Source organism: Pseudophryne corroboree, chromosome 4 (genome assembly GCF_028390025.1).
Source record: "Pseudophryne corroboree isolate aPseCor3 chromosome 4, aPseCor3.hap2, whole genome shotgun sequence".
NCBI lineage: Eukaryota > Metazoa > Chordata > Amphibia > Anura > Myobatrachidae > Pseudophryne > Pseudophryne corroboree.
The window spans coordinates 703,988,187-704,007,677 of record NC_086447.1 but is presented as its reverse complement, the minus strand read 5'-3'; the positions used below and the strand labels follow the sequence as shown (position 1 = coordinate 704,007,677).

The 19,491-nt window shown below is 44.3% G+C and overlaps 1 protein-coding gene across 4 annotated transcripts in view; it reads right to left on the bottom strand.

Annotated features, from left to right (window-relative positions):
* Positions 1–19,491, bottom strand: part of LTBP1 (latent transforming growth factor beta binding protein 1) — a 660,590-nt gene that overhangs the window by 511,313 nt on the left and 129,786 nt on the right. For all 4 annotated transcript variants that reach the window (XM_063917963.1, XM_063917960.1, XM_063917961.1 and 1 more), the window contains exon 3: positions 15,617–15,911. In XM_063917963.1, coding sequence (XP_063774033.1) covers positions 15,617–15,911 — 295 coding nt within the window. The remainder of the gene's footprint in view (positions 1–15,616; positions 15,912–19,491) is intronic.

Here is a 19,491-nt window from a genome sequence, read left to right as displayed (position 1 = left end):
GGGAGCCCGCAAAGGGGCTTTCTAGCGCTTGCCCCGCTGCCGGCATACTGGTGGCTGGAATCCTGCTGTCGGGATCATGCCAGCCGAGATACCGGCCACCAGTAAAACATATGTACTCCATGTAGTGTACTACAAATCATTTCTAGCTCTAGCACAGCAACATTTACAGTAGGTCCTGATTCAGAGGTGCACGCAGATCATGTGCGGCTGCAATTTCTCATGGATTCTCAAGTACTGTACAAAAATAAGCCACTGCCAGTTTAAGTTCCCCACCCTGTGTATTTGCATGCAAGGACTGAGCAAACCTTGCGATGCCCACTTTGCATATGTCAGCGATGCTTAAGTGCGCTGGGGGATCTGATTACTCCACCATCAATGCACCTCTGATTGCAACATTGGGGTATATTTAGATTGGATGCCATGGGCAACATCTCCGCTTCCTAAAACTAGCACTTTAGTAAATATACTCCACTGACTCTTCGAGCAGCCCTTGCCTGGTGCAGAATCTCCCTTGTAATTTTCTTAAAATATGGCCACAGATATGGCTGTGTGCTGTGGAGGAGATCGCAGCCATGTGCCGAAACATGCCCATGACACTTCCATAACAGACATTAGGTCACCTCCCAGTCTCCACCCTGAACCACCTAAGGATCGCAGTAAGTAATAGCGATGTTGTATATGAATGCACACACAAGCACACGCCCAGGTTCGCACATGTGCAGTAATGGTTTCCCAGACTTTTTGCACATACACACAAGCTAATAATCAGTCAACTGCATCCACATCTGAAACAGGCCCCTAGCTTCCAATAAAGTGACTACACTAATTCTCAAACACTTCTAAAAAAGGTGAGAAGGGTAATACCCCTTTCAGACCGCCGGCAATAACCCGGGTTATTGCATGTGAACGCGCAGCTACCCAGGTTACGGCGCAGTCTGAAAGGGGCCAGTTGAAGTAAACCGGTTCGAGTGACCGGGTATTTCAACACAAGTAGCAAGCAGGGTTGAACACGCGTTCACCTCAGCTCATGGTGCAGTGTGAATGGGTAAGCCAAGCACCTGTTCACTGAATAGGAAGAGGCAGCGCTTGGAGATCATCTTATCTCCAAGCGCAGCCTCTGCACGTGTGGGTGGTGACGTCACCAATCCGGCAATAAGCCGGGTCAGGCTGCCAGTCTGAAAGGGGTTTCAGCTGGGTCGCAGCCGGAAGGGACCCATGTACAAACCCCGGGTGCGACCCGGCTAATGCGCTCTGAAAGGTGTATAAAGAAGTTCATATTTTGATGTTTCTGTAACTGGCTTATACCCCTTTTCCACTTGCTAGCACGGGTCGCAGCCGGGAGCCTGACACGGCTGCGACCCGTTCTAGAGCCCCCTTCTACACTGAGCTCACCAACACGGCATATTGCCGGGTTGGTGATGCTGCTGCTGACGCGGCCGGGTCGGCGCTGGGAGATCACATGATCTCCCAGCGCCGCCCTTCCAAACACTGTGAATTGGAGCCGTGTCGCATCGACACAGCTTCCGTTTACACTACACAGCTTACTGAGTTGAACACGTGTTCAACCTGGCAAGCTACCCGGGTAGGATTCCCGGATCACTTGATCCGGGAATTTGCAGGGGGGGCCGATTCCACTAGAAAAAAACACGGGTAAATGCGGGCCCCGGCGCATTTACCCGTGTTTTTAGAGCTAGTGGAAAAGGGGTATTATTGAGCATGACTACAAATCCTGCCATTCATTTTCTGTGTTGGCTACCTACGTGCACACAATGTAATGTGTAATCAAAATAAAAAACACACATGAACTTAATCTGCCCAAAATCTGCTCTATCTGAAATAAGATATCTTTTCACAAAGTCAGATACCAGATATCCGCAAAAATATAATTGTTTACACCTGAAATAGGTTACAATTGAGGATATTTAAAAATTGAAAAAGACAAAACATACTTGCATGTTCCCTAAACTGATAAAAACTATAGTTTCCATATTGCCAGGCACATGCTTTGTATTAGACAGCTGTTCCTTGCATTTGCACAGTTTAAACATAGTACATTTTATTAATCTTGAACATGCCCCTATGAAAAGATTTTACATGGTATCAGCATAAAAAAAAAAAAAAAAATCCCGGCTAAAGAACACCTTATTGGGAGCTCACATATGGCACATGCTATTTACAAGCGTCCCAAACAGGGTAGCTGTATTCACAACCAGAATAAAACAATTGAAAACTAAAGTTTGCCACCTACTGCCCAAAGACATAATAGTCTCTATAAAAAACCAACAAGACTTCTCGTATGTACAAATAATATTAGTGGATAAAATACAGTAGAGGTAATAGAAATGTGAGCTAAAGGCACTAAACCATTTAACGCATATAAAATGAATTGTATTGTGGTAAGAAAATATAATTTAGAATTACTATAATCTTATGTTATCATTTCCATGATTATTTTCTTCTTCTTCTTCAAGTTAACATGTCAGGAATTTTGAGCTATCTTTACCTTTTCTGAATTCAGAGGAAATGTAAATTCAGTAGGGCATCCCACCAAATAAGATAATGAATTGGATGCTTAGTGACACTTTTATTAGCCGAGTAATGATGAGCAAAACAGAAAAGGATAGATAAGTGTCCATTTGTAAGGGCTTATCCAGATGAGCGGTTTCTAACAATTCACTTGCATCACTTTCCAAGTGGACAAGAGTATTGGCAAGTTCAGGTCAGAGATCAGGCATCTATGTGACCCCCTCATTTGTCCTGTCCAGAGGGACAGCAGTGCAGTATGTTGTACAGACATAAAGCATAGGCATCAATACTTCATGCTTTTGTGCATTCAAGTGATGCATAGCTGTCCAAGGAGATAGCACAAGCGAGACAGTGCAGGAAACAGTCAGTTCTGGATTCATTTACCTGTGTTTCTTCATTGGCGTTTTTTTTTTTTTAATGTAATTCTAAGAGGTAAATTTATTAAAGCTTAGAGAGATAAAGGGGAGAGAGATAAAGTACTATCCAATCAGCATATAGCTCCTTTTACAGGCTGTATTTGAAAAATGTCACTTAGGAGATGATTGGTTGGAACTATATCTCTCTCCACTTTATCTCTCTACAAGCTTTGATGAATATCCCTCTAAATACTGTAAAGGTTCTGAGTAAATATGGAATCAGTGTGTAATCCCATCGCACGGATCCCGGCGCTTAAATTACCAGCACCGGGAATACCAAAGATCAAAACACAGCCAGGGGCAAGAAAGGGGTGTTGTACCCCTGGTCCCCGCTGCCTAAACCTAACCCTCCCGACCCAGAAGTCTGACCCCCTCGCCGCAGCCTAACCCTAACCCCCCCGCCCCCCAAGCCCCCCCGCCTGACCCCTAAAACTAACACGGCCTCCCCTGGCCCCAAACCTAACCTTGTGTCAAAACTTACGATGGGGATGCCAGATGTCGGGATTCCGGCGTCAGTCTCCTGGCCCATTTGGAGTTCCAATGTCAGGATTCTGACAGGTGTGGAGATTCTGGCATCGGCATTTCGGCAGCCGGGATCCCGACAGCCAGCATCTTCCCCACATCCCACAAATATATCTGCATACTTTACAAATGCCTAACAATTCCCAATTTCAGAGAACTACGCAGCTTTTCCGTGTTGGCATGACATCATGCACTCAGTAGGAGTGGCCGCGTTTACATTAATTTGTTATGCTGCCATCAATTCATACAGTTACAGAGCATTAAACCCATGTCGGGATTCAGGCACCGGGAGTGTGATTTTGATATACTTACTATACACATAGAGCCTTATTCCCAGTTCTACGCTATGGCAATGTGATCACAATTGAGCAATTAAACATTTTCTATGCATGTGTCACTGCTGTAATGTGCAGTGAGGATTTATTCGCAATCGATTGACATGGAGCGCATGTTTTGTGGGAGGTAACGGAGAGTAGAGGGAAAACATGTGAGTGTGTCGGGACCATTTTTGGGGGATGTGCATCAGCCGCCAACTGCGATCCTGTACGCAGGAAACACATCTCCGGTGTCTCAGTCGCGGCAGCTATTCTGAGTGACCATAGACTCATGAAGTTGATGTTTCCTGGTTCTGTGCTGATGCTGCGAATGTGTATGCAGTTGTGGCCAGCTGCGAGGCCTCCGGTGGGCATCGCTATACACATCCCGGTGGCTGTTGCATTAGCATGTTTACGCACATCCTCTGAGTCACAAATCACATCTGTGGCAGCGGCATGAGCTTGATACTATGAATCAGGCCCATAGTGAGTGTCAGCCAAATGACCGCATACTCTTATAAGAGTAGGATATCAAAACAATTTAGCAAAACACCTCACTATTGCAGGTGTAGATTTCTGGCTATAGTTACCACGGAGGGGGTATTCTATGTTTGATCAACAATTATCATGTCGACATGCATCAGGTCGATGTGGTAATGTCGACATGGCTGAAATGCTTAGCATGCCGACAGTGACCATGTCTACATTAATCATGTCTATACGGATGACATGTTGACATGACAGAATGTTAACATCACATTCCAGGTGGCCCAGTGGTCACTTACATGGTCCTGGTTAGTGCAGCGACTCCAGCGTCTTCTTCCAAGTCCCGCCAGTCATGTGACCACTGGTCCTGGTGGATACCTGTGCTGAGCAGCGTTCCTGTTAGTACACTGGCCCTATCCCTAATCCCTAGCTCTAACCCCCTAGTGCCTAACCCTAACCCAGCGCTGCATGTCAGCATTCTCAGAATGTCGCCATATCATATTGTGATATTTCAGATATCAATATTGTGAACACATCCACATCTTGAGGATGTTGACATGGCTCCAGTCGGCATGTTGAATCATGTAGACATTCTCAAAGTTGACATGGTTACTTCAAGCTTGTGACAGGATCTTCCATGGATGTTTTTGGTCTCAGAATATAATGCTACAGCTCAGCACTAGTCATTTCAAAGAGATTTCTGAGATCATCTCCCCTTGTTTATATAAAATTCAGATATTTTTAAGGTTCATTATACATACTGTATCTTGACTAAAGGTTCTAGTAACACTTCGTTTCTGGGATGATGCATCTTACTAGGTGTTATGTAGCACCTAAAATGACCACTGAACATGATCATAATAACACTTTACAAATTCATGTTTACAGTTTCGTATTTAAGGTATATTATTAATGATTCAGAATCAAAACATGCACACTGCATTAAGACAATACTACAATACAGAGCTGGCCCAAGGCAAAGGCAGTATAGGCAAATGCCTAGGAGCATCTGGGCAGGCTGAACATCTAAGCTCCACTGCACCAGAGTTGGCTCTACCATTAGGCAGCTTTAGGCAGCTGCCTAGGGGCGCCGGCACCTGGAGGGCACCACTGAATTCATTTCATCTAGCAAAAAACTGAAGGATGTCTCTGTACGTGACCTCCTCCTTTTATACTGCGCTGGCTGCTGCTGTGAGTCTAATCAGGTGCAGCTGCTGGTATCAGGCTGTACCACTTAGCGCCTCAGCGCTTCCTCCATGCCGACACATGTAACATCAAGTCATGTTAAGGCACATGGGAGGCGAATGTAACTATGACTCCCGAGGGGCGCCTCCACGGCCGTTCCTCACAGCCCTGATGCACCTCCTCTGGATCTATCATCATATATACACCACAGACATAATGAACGGTGCATGACTAGGTACAGGTTGAGTATCCCTTATCCAAAATTCAAAATCCCACATTTTTGGGTCTCCTACTGAGACATATATTATATATTATGAATATATATATATATATATATATATATATATATATATATTTGTGTCACTATCTCAGTAGGGGAACCAAAAATGTGTGATTTTGAATTCTGGATAAGGGATACTCAACCTGTATATACATAATCGGATAAATCCTGCACCAGTTTTTAGAAAGCTCTTTTATATATATTGTAGAATAGTTGGTGACTCCTTCTGCTTTTTCAAATAATAATATCGTTTAGTCTTTCGTCATACAGTAGATATATATGTCTATTTGCAGGTGCTCTCCTAATGCTTATAGGTCCTAGACCCACAGTTACATACAAAACACAGAAAAAGAAGAAAGAAGCATTTTTGTCGGATGCACTGGAATCACAATATTTGTTAAAATAACTACTCTTTATTCAATATACTTTAAAATCATATTAGGGACTGGTGAAATATTAAAATATAGTGTGAATGAAAAATACAGTGTGATATTAAAACTACAAGATTCCGATCAATGACAATTCAATGTGATTAATTTATCCAAAATAAAAGGCTGCTTTGCCTTTAGGATCTATGTGTGTTTGTGTCTTTATTCTGTTGTCCTATATATTTATTTCTCAGTTAGACTACAGAGTTTCAGTATGATGTTACTTTCTCATTAACATTGCAAACACATATTATATTGTATAAATACCTCAGTGAACTGCAACAAAGTATAATTGTTGCAAGCACTTAGGTTCATGGTGTATCATTCCATAGTATTTATATATCAAAGAGTAAACATTCCTTCACCTGCCTTGGGTCTATTATTATTAACCCTACATGGGCTTCTGTTGAAATCAGGCAGGAGGAAATGGATTCTCTCCTTTGTTCTATGATACCCATATATTTCTTATGTCTCTTCTCTCTGAGGCTTTCAACTGGAAATATAGTGTCACCAGGTATAGTACTTGTTATACAGATCACATCTATGTTTGCCCTTTCTAACACATATTGTCTCCACAATTTAATTAGTCTCTACTTTGAGACCTCACACTAAGTTGTTACACCAGGTGTGGTATTATAATTTGCAGTATATAAATATCAGCATGATAGTCAAGTAATTATGCTGCTCCGCTGCTGGCACAGCGTAATATCCCTGTAATCAATACAATTTTAATACGAGTCTCATCATTAGTTTATTTTATCAGTGTAACTAGGTGTTTTTCGGTATACATAATATCAGCTGAGCAGTCCGTAGTAATGCCGCCCCGCTGTCACTGTTCACACCGCTAGTTCTGAACTGAGCTTATCGCATGTGTAGTCTGCAGCCATGACTGACGGGCTCTCCCCTCCTCTCTCCGTATAGCGGCTTCTATGAGAAAAGCAGCTGGGGAGCGGTAGCCCGCGCTGTTTGGAATATTCAATTAACGGACATTACAATTTCATATACACAAACAATTTTCCCATTGAATTTAGGTACATTGAATGGAGTATAACCCACGGCAGTTCCACCATAGTTCCTCAGGGCTCTGAGGAAGCCTATGGTGGAACGGCCATGGGCTATACTCCTGGAGCTGAGAGGTCTCTTGCTTCCGAGATGGACAGGGAAGTACAGTGCTTTTTTATTGCATCTTTTGAACACTATGTAATTTGCTTTTCTCTTTCTATCTTTTTTATTCCTTCTCTACCCCCTTCAATTTCTTCTTTGAGTCCTGCTTTGTCTATCCCCTCTTGGCCTTTCTCCCTCTTTTTTATTTTTATTTCTTTAATTTTCTCTTCTGTATGTCTTGTTTTTTGTGTTTGATTTTGTCCCGCCCAGACTGGTCTGCTGGCTTTCCGGCCAGGTATCTGACCGACATGAGGGTTCCCCCAGTCTTGGCCGCACCCTCCCAATAATCAATACTAATCTTTACACATTCACAGTGATTCTTTTTCACATTTTTTCATTTTTAAACAGGAGGGATATGAGGCAAACAGTCACATAATTGAGAAAGACATGTTTCTGATCCCTCCAATTTTCAAGAATAATTTTTACACCTTTTTTAGGTGATTTTTTTGTGATTATAAAAATGAACAAAAAGAAAAGCTGGGGATTATGGCTACTAGCGACACGCCCAAAAAACAACAACACTGGGCAGCCACCTTATGGGTGTGTTGGAAGAGCTGCTAAACTGCTAATTATTTTTAAAATGTGGACAGTTACATCCAACTCATTGATAATTTAATAACTTAAACCCAGGCAACGCCGGGTACTTCAACTAGTAACTTATAAATCTTAATTAAACTTATAAAGAATAACAGTAACTAAGAAGAGGAAAAAAGAAAAAACACAAGGCAGGAAGTAGAAAGGGAAGGAGACGGGAATGGTAGAAAGAGGATTAGGAGGGATCAGCCACCATTGAGTATAAAAAAAAGAAAGAAAAAGTCTGCAGTCCATGAATATAGGGGAGAAGAATGGACTGAATCAAAGGACTTAGGAACTCAGATCACGTGTCTTGTGGGATCGCGGTCATGTAAGTCTTATAGTCAGCTGAGAACTGCTATTCCAACCGAGGGAACCAGGTGCTAGCAAAATCAGACGGTGTGTCTTTTGAAATAACCAAGATGTCCTCCATTGACATAAAATAATCAATCTTATGGAACCATTCCTTGCATGTGGGAGGTTTGGGAGAGTACCACAATAGTGGGATAACTCAGCAAGATGCAAGGATTTTTTATATTTCTGCACCGGTATCGAAGAGTGGCTGAGTAACTAAAACGTGGGGTTTTTAGGCACTTCAGTACCTAAAATTTGTTGCAAAGTGGCAGTAATGTCAACCCAGAAATTTGATAAACGAGGGCAATCCCACCAGAGATGACACAGAGAATCTAGAGCAGAGGAACATCTCCAACAGGAACCAGAGGTAGAGGATACATAGCATAAAGCATACAGGGGTGTCTGTACCATCTCATCAAGATCTTGTACTGTGTCTCTTTTCCAGTAATACAAACAGTGCTAAAGTAGGCCTTCAGAAAAACAGTCTTCCACTCCCGGTCGGATACGGAAAGGCCCAAGTCTTTTTCCCAGGACTTAGCATAGGTCAGAATGGGGGTACTCTGGTTAACCAATAGTAACTCGTAGAGAGAAAATACTGTGTGGGAGGAAGATTGGGGTGATATGCAGAGTTTCTTGAAAGAGATAAGATCCCTCTTGGCAAAGGCTGTTCTATTTAAAAAAAAAAAAAAAGGTGAACTTGTAGGATCTTCCAAAAATCGGAATGGGGAATATCCCATTTTTCTTGAATCTCTGAAAATTGTTTAATATCTGTATCCTTCACCAGCTGACCAACGCTAAAGAGAACCACAGAGGTCCAACTACAAAAGTGAGAGGGATTGATACCTGGTGGGAACCTAGGGTTAGCCAAGAAAGAGGTGAGAGGGCTAAAGACAGATAAAATAAAAGGGAGATGTCTTATGGCCTTCTAAAGAGAGAGCGTGAGGGATATTTTAGGATTGGTTGGAGAGAACTTGGTAAGAGATGGTGGCCATGGCACTATTTCAGGGTGTTGTTTCATGTAGCAGCCTTTTATTGCAACCCACTGCTTTATGTCCCTATTCCTGGTCTATTCAAGAACACTGATAAGAAACATGGTGTGATAATAACTGAAGACCACCCATCTGTTTTGGGTGTCATTATTTCTTTTAAAACAGGAGGTGCATGATGCGAACAGTTAAATGATTGAGAAAGAAATGTTTCTGATCCCTTCAGTTTTCAACAATAATTTTTATACCTTTACAGTGTTTTTCTCTTTTTCTTTTTTTTACTTTTTTTATTGTAAAACAGGAGGGACATAATGTTATAGGATGTACAGTAGTGGCGCATACTTACCACATTTTATGTGCTAGGAAGCACAAAGGAGTAATTACCTATTTGATAAGGCCAGATCTACCATTGGGCAGCTTTAGGCGGTTGTGTGGGGGCGCTGGCCCCTGGAGGACACCACTAAATTCATCTAGCAAAAAAACTGAAGGATTCCTCTGTATGCAACCTCCCCAATTCACACTGCGCTGGCCAATGCTGTGGGTCTAATCAGGTGCAGCCGCCATTATCAGGCTGTACCAAATAGTGCCTCAGCGGTTCCTCCGTGCCGACACGTGCAACATCAAGTCATGTTAAGGCACATAGGGGGCAAATGTAACTATGACTTCTGATTGGGGCTGCTCATCATAGCCCTGCTGCACCTCCTCTAGGCCCCTGGATCCCGCCTCTTCAGCAGCAAGCAGCACCTGACTACATGTCTGCACACACAGCGTCGCCGTAATACTGCTGTCGTCTGCAAGAGGAATGCTGCCAATGCCAAGGGAAAAACAAGAAAACAACTTGAGGTAAGTAACCCAGGGTGTTCGGTGCCCCCCTGTAAACCATAAATTTGCGCCCTCCCATACTTTACAAAGGGACAGCGCGCATCAAACAAGGGGCGAGGCCACACAATAGTACCATTTAAAAATCCCCCAGTAGTGGCGCTGCTTACACATAATGCCCCAGTAGTAGCGCCGCTTACGCATAACAACACCAGTAGTAGCGCAGCTTACGCATAAAAGCTCCAGTAGTAGTGCCGCTTACACATAACGACCCCAGTAGTAGTGCCGCTTACACATAACAACCCCAGTAGTAGCGCAGCTTACACATAACGACCCCAGTGGTAGCGCAGCTTACACATAACGACCCCAGTAGTAGCGCAGCTTACATATAATGACCCCAGTAGTAGCGCCGCTTACACATAATGTCCCAGTAGTAGCGCAGCTTACACGTAACGCTCCCCAGTAGTAGTGCAGCTTCCCCGTAACGCCCCCAGTAGTAGCACCGCTTACACATAATGCCCCAATAGTAGTGCAGTTTACACTTAATGGCCCAGTAGTAGCGCAGCTTACACATAACACTCCAGTAGTAGCGTCGCTTACACATAATGCCCCAGTAGTAGCGCAGCTAACACGTAACGTCTCCAGCAGTAGTGCAGCTTATACATAAGGCTCCCAGTAGTAGCGCAGCTTACACGTAACGCCCCCATTAGTAGCGCATCTTGCACGTAATAACCCTAGTAGTATCGCAACTTACACGTAACACCCCAGTAGTAGCGCAGCTTACACGTAATGCCCCAGTAGTAGCAAAGCTTACATGTAACACCCCAGTAATAGCATCGCTTACACGAAACGCCCCAGTAGAAGCAAAGCTTACACATAACGCCCCAGTAGTAGTGCAGCTAACATGTAACGCCCCCAGTAGTAGCGCAGCTTACACGTAACGCCCCAGTAGAAGCGCAGCTTACACGTAACGCCCCAGTAGTAGCACAGCTTACACATAACGCCCCCCGTAGTAGCGCCGCTTACACATAATGTCCACAGAAGTGCAGTTTATTCACATTTTGCCCCCCCCCCATACATAAATACATACATACACAACCACATACATACATACGCACAGACTTTCTTACTCACTCTCCATTCACTTACTTATCACATTCTGGCTGGCAGGATCTGGAGCAACATGTCCTCCTCTGTGGCACTGCACAGTCTGCTGGTCCCGTTTAGCTCTGCCCCCTCCATCCGTGTAGCTCCGTCCACTTTTCAGTGCTTAAATACGCTGTCACCGGGGGACAGGAGCATGGCCCTGGGGAGGAGGCTTCTTCATTCTGCCAGCGGCGCTGCCTGTCAGTGTGACAGGCACAGCAGCCGGCAGCAGCAAGGGTACAGGGCGGCGCAACAGCGGGGATGAAGGGCAGGGAAAGCGCCTCTCCAGCCTGGCACCTACCTGCTCTGCATCCCTTAGCTGAGTGGGTAGCGCAGGGCCTGCATGGGGGTTCTGCGGGACAGCAGACAGTACAGATCTTCCAGCCTGATGGGTGGTTTGCACTTGTAAACAGCATAATAAGGTATCCCAACACCTGTCAGAATGCCGACGCCGGAATCCCAACAGCCGGAATCCTGAATGTTTGTGTACCAGGGTGGGGTTAGTGTTAGGCTGCGAGGAGGCAGGGTAAGGGAAAGGATAGCTTGTAACTTTCATTTTATAACATTCTATTATTTCAGCTTATAACTTTCATTCAAAATGAAATATATATATATATATATATATACATACACAAAAATTGAAACTGGCATCAGTGTCCTGTACGATTCCTAACATGCTGGCTAGCGTGTTTACATAAAGAATACATGCCACTCAAGGACTTTTAAAGTGAAAGTATATTGTGAGCCCAGTCACAAAATTGTGTGACATTTTTTACAATATACTCTTTATCACTTTAAAAGTCTTTGGGGTACATTCAATTGAGGTTGGATCCATTCCGACATGCATTTGTCGGATCAGCGCTGAAGGAGGATGTGGCACAGCCGCCAGACCTCACGGCAGCGTCCACCCGGCTCCAGCATGTGGGACCTCACTTGCTGGAGTCGGGTGGACGCTGCCGTAAGCGACGGCTGTGCCACATCCTCCTGCAGCGCTGTGCTGTAGCGCTGCCGTTCCCCGTCTGCCCGCGTCTCTCCCCCCTCTACTCCTCTCAGGTCCCTCATCTCAGTCCAACTTTTTTTTAAGTCTGACTGAGATGGTCGGAAATGGGGCCAAAACCTGTCAAATTTACAGCCGATTCACGTACTATTCAACAAGTCAAATTCCCCGACTTGTCAAATAAAAAAGCTGGGGACTGAATAGGTCAGAACCCCTTCCGACCTGAAAAAGTCGAAAACTGCCGTCTTTTCGACAAGAAGGCAGTTTCGACCTTAATTGAATATACCCCTTTGAGTGTTGTCCCTTTTCTCTGTATATGTATAATGATGCAGTTCACCCCAGCCCACCTAGTGGCCACCTGCACCTGCCGTGGCAGATGAACATCGCGACGATGGTCATCTCAGATGCGATTGCATCGCAGATGCAGGGTAGTATGCACATCCTCCTGCATTTGCATTCCTAAGAGAATTAGGACACTTGTGACATGTAAACTTAAGGTGTGTACACACGGTGAGATCCTTGCTAAGGACGATTTTGACTATGCTATCTCCCTTGAACTCCCCGGAGCCCAGCACCACCGATTTTGACTAACTTTTCTTGAGATATGGACTATGGGGTATATTCAATAACTGTCGGAAGCTGCCGTCTTGTCGGAAAGACGGCAGTTTCCGACAGTTTTAGGTCGGAAGGGGTTCCGACCTATTCATTACGACTTGTTGGAATGCACGCTGATCGGCAGCTTCAGCCGCCGATCAGCGCGCATTGTCGTAAGCGGGGCCAAACCCGACAGGTTTTAGCCCCGTTTCCGACAATCTCAATCCGACTTTAAAAAAAGTCGGATTGAGATAAGTGAGCAGAGAGCAGGAGACGGGGGAGCACCGGGGAGAGCAGGGACCCAGCGGCAGTGTCCACCCGACTCCATCAAGCGACGTCTCGCTTGATGGAGCCAGGTGGACGCAGCCGTGAGCCTCCGCTGCTGCATTCACTGCTCCCCCCCCCCCCCGGCGGCCTGTCACCACGGGGCTGTCTGCACCTCCTCCCGGCTGGCTGCCGTCACCCCCCCCCCCCTCCCTGGCGGGCTGTCACCACGGGGCTGTCTGCACCTCCTCCCGGCTGGCTGCCGTCACCCCCCCCCCCGGCGGGCTGTTACCACCTCCTCCCACCCCAGATGTCACCACCTCCTCCCGGCACCGCTAATATCACCTCCTCCCGGCGCCGCAGACAGCTCTTTTCCCAGGCGCCGCTGACAGCAGCAGCAGAAGGCCATGACAACGGGAGCGGCCAAAACCGACAGTCGGATTTGGCCGCTCTTTTGAATAGGGGTTGTCCGGTCCATTCCGACAACTGCATGTCGGAATGGACCCGACTCTTATTGAATATACCCCTATGTGTGCTTACGATTTTGGCTTATGTGAGATTTTGGCTTATGTGAGATGTAATTGACATGTGAGATGAACTAGATAGTACACCGATCTAGCAAGGATTGATTTGCCTGCAAAGTCTATCTTTTCTTGCGATGCCGACCTGGCGGGACCGCGCATCGGGATCGCAAGGTGACTATCACCTTGCGATCTGCACTACATTTTCTTGAGATTTTGACTATATAGTCAAAATCAAAAGAAAATATCTCACTGTGTGTACACACCTTTAGCATGGGAATTCATGCTTCGGCCAAAGTCATTAAAATGATTCTCCACATTCAGGTAGCTATAATGAAATGACTTGTACACATCTTTGTCTTCCTGAAATGTTAACACATTCATGTTTATTGTTTTTGGCTCTCTTCTAAATTTATAATAAATAATAAAATGTATAAATAAATAAATAAATAAATAGTACATGACACAGCTTTGCAATGCATGTACTGTGTACTAAGGCGATGCAGCAATCCCATATACTTTTCTTTAAATATAGTGGCAAGTTATTCAGACAGCAACTTTGTGTCATATTGGACCATCAAAAATGAATAACTCTGGTGATAAAACGTTGTTTATAAAAAGCTTGCAGAAGAAACTTAGAAAGACAAATACAAATGAAGTGTATTTAGTAAATGTGGAAGGATGACATATATTGTACAAGATATAAATGTCATGTGAATGTGGACATTCCCATTCATAATCCTGCATAGTGGCTTTAAGCTGATAAACTAACACATACATACAACTAACAGAAACTAAATATTTGAAGTTTGATTTTTTTTTTTTTTTTTAAAGAGCGGATTCCTTTGCTGTCACCAAAGTACATCCACCTTCTCCAAAATAAGTTTGACACTCATTTTCAACAGGTGCAACACAGTTATGAAAATAAGGCACTCTAGCCCAAGAACGACTGGTGTGTGACTGGATCAGAGTTTGTGTGTGCATTGGAATCTAAGCAATCTATGATACTTTCCGTTATAGTAATTACTTAAATGTATTCAAAAAATATTTTTGGGCTATTGGCAGACAAATGGGTCAATTTTAAGAAAAGAAAAAAATGGCACGCAATTGATTATGTTACAGTCATGTTTCGGGGTGTTTTCCTGTTCAGCAATGCATTCCATCATTTGGATGAAGCCTAGTTAATAACAACAGTACTTTGAAAAGAATATTTGAGCCATGCCCTTAAAATGAGCAAACTGGTTTTTAGTTGTAGATTACTTGGAGCACATTTGACTATTTGCTCGTCTCTATTATCTGCAGAGATCCATAGCTACTGAATAGCCTTGATTAGTCCAATACAGTTGGAGCTCAACACAAATGCCTGCTTACATATCTGGGATACTGCAAATTGGCATCTATTGTATGTGAGAATAAGGCCATTAAGTGCTGATTTACTCTCCATTACCACCCACCCACGCGACTTATCATTACTTGTTTTTACTAGCCATAGGAGCATATTCATTTAATATTGGGTTTTAGACCCAATAATGATTTTTTGGCATAGCTATTTGCGGCAATAAGAAATGATGTACCGCCACTATATATTAGGAAAGACATACAATGTATACCGTATCCATTCTATATAGATTGTAAGCTTGCGAGCAGGGCCCTCTTACCTCTTTACCTGTTTGTTATCACCCAGTCTTCTTTATTACTCTTTTGTTCTCAATTGTAAAGTGCAACGGAATATGCCAGCACTATATAAGTAAATGTTAATAAACAAAATAGATACACCCCTGCTCCCACTGCATTCGTCGTGCACATTAGGTGTGTAATGCACACACACACCAGAGAGAAGAGGACCGGGAATGGGGATGGAGGGGGGTAAGTAAAATTGGCCAGTTAGGGGTAGGGGACAAGAGGAGCGGGGCAGCTGCGGGGATGTAGAGGATACGGTGCTCAGGTAGGTTCCGGGTCCATTTATTTGCTAGTATTTACTGTATATATACATTCAGACACATAAATTACCATAAGTCAAGGCTCAAAGCTATGAACTTACTGAGGCTGAGATACGATGATGTGTGGTTTATGCTTGAGCCCCAATGTCACCTGTCCACCTTGATTGGATTCTGGAGATGTCTGTACCTTCCTTGGCAAGGATTGTGGAGCTGCTTGTTGAGGAATTGGACGGGAGGGAGGAGCAGGAGCCCCTGCACCCTGACTTCCGGTGCCAGTAGAAGATGTGTCTTGGGTTGAACTGTCTTCACAAACTTTTCCTTTAGTTCCTGGTTTGCATACACACAGATGTGGACGTAGGCACATTCCACCATTCTTACAGGGAGGAGAACAATTTGCTGTTGAAGAAAACATAAGAATTATAAACTTACTGTAGTGGATCAAGGCTAAACAAAGCTGTACTGTAGATCTATTAATTTATAGTACATCACGTGTAACTGTTAAATTAACAGGGGATCATTATTTAACATATGAGTGGTGTAAAGCCGCATACACACTGTGCAATATTTTGCTCTATGTCGCTCATTTCACGAGGGATATAGTGCACAATATCGCACCATGTGTACGCACTATGGGGGTGATTCAGAGCTGATCGTAGATGTGCTCAAAATAGCACATCTACAATCACAATCTCCGACATGTGGGGGGATGCCCCGCATATCAAGCCCTACCTTTTGACTGTCGACATTTTGACCATGTCGACCCTATGGTGTAGACCTAATGACTGTGGGGGTAATTCAGACTGCAGTCTGAATTCCCTTGTGAACTGCGCACACGCACTCCGCATGCGCACCCTGGGAGCCCAGTGAGATGCTAAAAGCAACTCTGGGCTGCGAACACCTCTGCCTGATTGACAGGCAGAGGCGGTCGTGGGGCGGGAAGGGCGTTAGAATGTAGGCATGTACGGACCATTGCGGGGGCGGGCCACGGCAGCTGCGTGACATCACACGCGGCCGCTGCAACCCGGGACACCGAGGGTGGCCACCCGCCAGTGCGCAGGAGCTGCGCTGGCAGGGAGCTACTTGCCGGGTGCGAAAGCATCGTCACTGTGCGATGCTTTTGCACCCGTGCGGGAAGGGTGGGGGGAGATGTCAGAGCCAGACATGCTGGGGCGGACTAGACCTGTGCTGGGCATCCCCCCGCACGTCTGAGAAACTGATCGTGGATGTGCTAAATTTAGCACATCTACAATCAGATCTGAATTAGGCCCTGTATATCTTTATAATGTCTAACTTCTGTTCCACACCCGGTCAGCTCTAGACCCTAACACTTGGGGAGGAATGTAATACCAGCAGGGAGACATCTGATTGGCTCCAAATTTATTCTGCAGCAGGATAACGGCCCCAAACATACAGCCAATGTCATTAAGAACTATCTTCAGCTTAAAGAAAAACAAGGAGTCCTGGAAATAATTACATGTCCCCCACAGAGCCCTGAGCTCAACATAATCAAGTCTGTCTGGGATTACATAAAGAGGCAAAAGGATCTGAGCAAGACTACAAACATAGAAGATCTGTGGTCAGTTCTCCAAGATGTTAGGAACAACTTCCCTGCCGAGTTCCTTCAAAAACTGTGTGTACTGTGCAAGTTTATGTAGAAGAATTGATGCTGTTTTGAAGGCAAAGGGCGGTCACACCAAATATTGATTTGATTTAGATTTCTATTCTGTCCATTCACTTTGTCTTTTGTTACTTGATAAAAATAAACTATTAACACTCCTATTTTTGAAAGCATTCTTACTTTGCAGCATTTTGTCCACACCTGCCTAAAACTTTTGCACAGTACTGTACCTATATATATATATATATATATATATATATATAGAGTTTACTTTTGTCCATCAACAATTGACATCATTCATTAACAAAATATTGGTATTAATTCCTTACATAGGTACATACATAAATGCAGTGATCCAATGCAACCAATAACCAATACTCTTTGATTGGTCTAGGACAGAGGTTCTCAAACTCGGTCCTCGGGGGCACACACAGTGCATGTTTTGCAGGTAACCCAGCAGGTGCACAGGTGTATTAATTACTCACTGACACATTTTAAAAGGTCCACAGGTGGAGCTAATTATTTCACTTGCGATTCTGTGAGGAGACCTGCAAAGCATGCACTGTGTGTGGTCCCGAGGACCGAGTTTGAGAACCTCTGGTCTAGGACAAGGTAGACTATCCAAAACAATTATCTCATTGGTTGTCATCAATCACTGTACTGTGTAGGTTTGTATCTAAACTAGTAAAAAATAAATAAAAAAATGATTGAATGTCAATAATTCAGCACTAGCTTTTCATTACAAAGATAGCTATTGAATTTCACATGTTGTTACGGCTACTCTATAGGTAGCGTACCAGCGCCGGGGGTCAAAAAGAGAAAAAGTTCAAAGATCTCAGAAAAGAATCACTTCAATATAAAGACTCCAAAAGCACAATTTTTATTTAGAAAAAGTAGAAATAAAAAGTGCAGTGATCAGCAACATTCAACACTATGCACGTCATTGACAGGTTCATCTCGGGACTCTTTTACACAGTAGTATGCAGAAACAGCAGTGATTTTGCAATCCTAACTTCCATCGGAAGCCAGTAAGTGAGTCTGGTTTAGAAACACAAGTCTCAGCCCTCCATTACATGGCAGGTGTCCTATTGCTATACTCTTTCCCAGAATTACAATGTTCCACTACACTGGGGAACCACTGAGCTGGCCTCATAAACACAGAGACAAAGCCCTGTGATTCTTTTTGTAATGATTTTAAAGAATAATATTGAGCAACATGAGACAACATCCTGAGAAAAACTCTACTCGTTACTGGTGTGAAATGTGTTCTCACACTCAGATACAAAATTCAGTGAAGTTAAAAACCATAATTTCCTGTTGGACAAAGTGTGTGGTCTACAATTTTGGTACTAACAATTATTGTACTAGTATAAAAACTTCACTGAAAATTATTGCATGTAGAATTGATTAACTATTAGAAAAGAGCTACTGCAAACCTAATGCTTACCAAATTCAAAGCTGAGCGATTATCGCCAGTCTGCGCACAGGACGTGCCGCCACGGTCTCGCAACTGCAGTTGCAGTGAGGATTTTTTTACAAAGTGACTGACAATCATGGACTATTTGGGGGAGGTAACGGGGAGTGTCGGCAAAAACACATGCATTTTTGGAACACATTTGAGGCTGTGACTGCAATCTTGTATGCAGCTACAATGTCTCTGGAAAGGCTTATAGGCCCTACACACTGCCCGATTTGTTTGAAAGATATGAACGATCGCGTTCATAAATGAACGAGAACTCGTTCATATCTTTCAGTGTGGAGGCTCCAGCGATGAATGATGCGCGGCCCCGCGCTCGTTTATCGCTGGTCCCCCTGTCGGCTGTGCATGCAGGCCAATATGGACGATCTTGTCCATATTTGCCTGCACTTCAATGGAGCCGCGTGACGGGGGGAGTGAAGAAACTTCACTCCCCCGTCACTGCCCCCCCCCCCCCCCCACCGCCGGGTCACTCGTCGGCCGTATCCGCCGTCGGGCAGCTCGGCGGCGGATTGGCCATGCTGTGTCTCCAAGCAGCTTCTCAGAACTTCAGTGATCAACTGATCTGCAACAGACGCTGCGTCTTTGTACGCAGCCGATGGGATTTGCAAAGCTGGTTGGCGTCTCAATACAAAGCCAGACGGCAGAAACTTTTGCATAGTTTCGCACAACGGCTGCGTACATACTTGCAGCTGCTTATGCATCTGCCTACATTTCTGAATCAGGCCCAAAATCATAACAGTAAGTTATGACAGTCACAATTATTGCTGGTACATTCACTTCGCACAACCTCTGTCTGGAGCTGCACATCTCCAGAAAGTGTTTAGCAGTAACACCAGGAATCTCCAGGGTAATGAGAAAACTGAATATTCATATTTCTC